Genomic DNA, 963 nt, shown 5'->3' with positions numbered 1-963 from the left:
ACGTGCTTATGGGCAAATTTAGATTCTAAACGGAAATACTAATTATTGAGAAAGAGGGTGACATAAATAGTTACTGTAAATTATGCTTATAGTACCGGTTTGATAAGCTTTTCAAATACAAACTTTTTTATATACAGCCTGATATGTAATATTACTACAAAATAACTGTCATTTTACGCCATAAATTATCAGAGATTAACAGCTGCGTCATCTTCATCGCATTCTTTTACTTCGAACAAAATTGTTTCATCACACCCAGTAACGTTCTTTATATAACCCGGAACGCTCTACTTTTCGCCCCACGTACCGTAATTAATGCATCACACTTCCTGGTTTTTCTACTCAAGGGTGTAGTGCTTCGTAGAGTCACCCATTCGAAACTCGCAGCAAAACGTCTTCCCGTTTTCTTTATTTTGCTGCCATGAAAGTCTACCCAAAGTGTACATTATGTCCGCGAACTGTGTCTGGTGCAATGGCATGCTGGGTTTACGCGGCACAGTTTGTTCACTTTGGTAATAATTAGAGAGAAAGGTTTTTTTTATGAAGTCGTTAGTGTTGCAATGTGCAACTGAAGACTGCGGTTTTTTTTAAAACACTAAAAGAATTCTAACGATTAAGGTTGGTCCATTTGTATCTGTATTTAGCACAAGGAGTCGTTATGGCCTTTTGAAATACATGTCGCATTTTTACTCTTAAATGCCGTATCATAAATTTCAAAAAAATATCATTCATATGTTTCAGAATGAGGCTTATGACCCGGCAGCCTCGCCTGAAACGCCGGTTGAGGATTTCAACTCTCACACGTATGAGGATATCTTAGCAACGGCCATCCTCAATAAGGTAAGTGCACTGTGGTAGGATCATCTCGTGTGCATTCTGTGTGGACGTGCACATAAGCAATACGTGTGCATTTGGGGACTTAAATAAGCTTACACGAATACTTAGGCTACAATCCAGTTTTAT

At 38.3% G+C, this 963-nt stretch overlaps 1 protein-coding gene across 1 annotated transcript in view; it reads left to right on the top strand.

Annotated features, from left to right (window-relative positions):
* LOC119590516 overlaps positions 1-963 on the top strand; it is a gene marked incomplete in the record, with an annotated part of 54,991 nt that overhangs the window by 18,022 nt on the left and 36,006 nt on the right. The window contains 1 exon segment of the mRNA XM_037939164.1: positions 742-840. Coding sequence (XP_037795092.1) covers positions 742-840 — 99 coding nt within the window.

The sequence above is a fragment of the Penaeus monodon genome, chromosome 27 (assembly GCF_015228065.2).
Source record: "Penaeus monodon isolate SGIC_2016 chromosome 27, NSTDA_Pmon_1, whole genome shotgun sequence".
Lineage (NCBI taxonomy): Eukaryota > Metazoa > Arthropoda > Malacostraca > Decapoda > Penaeidae > Penaeus > Penaeus monodon.
Note: the sequence above shows the minus strand (reverse complement) of the source record. Positions and strands in the feature narration are given on the sequence as shown.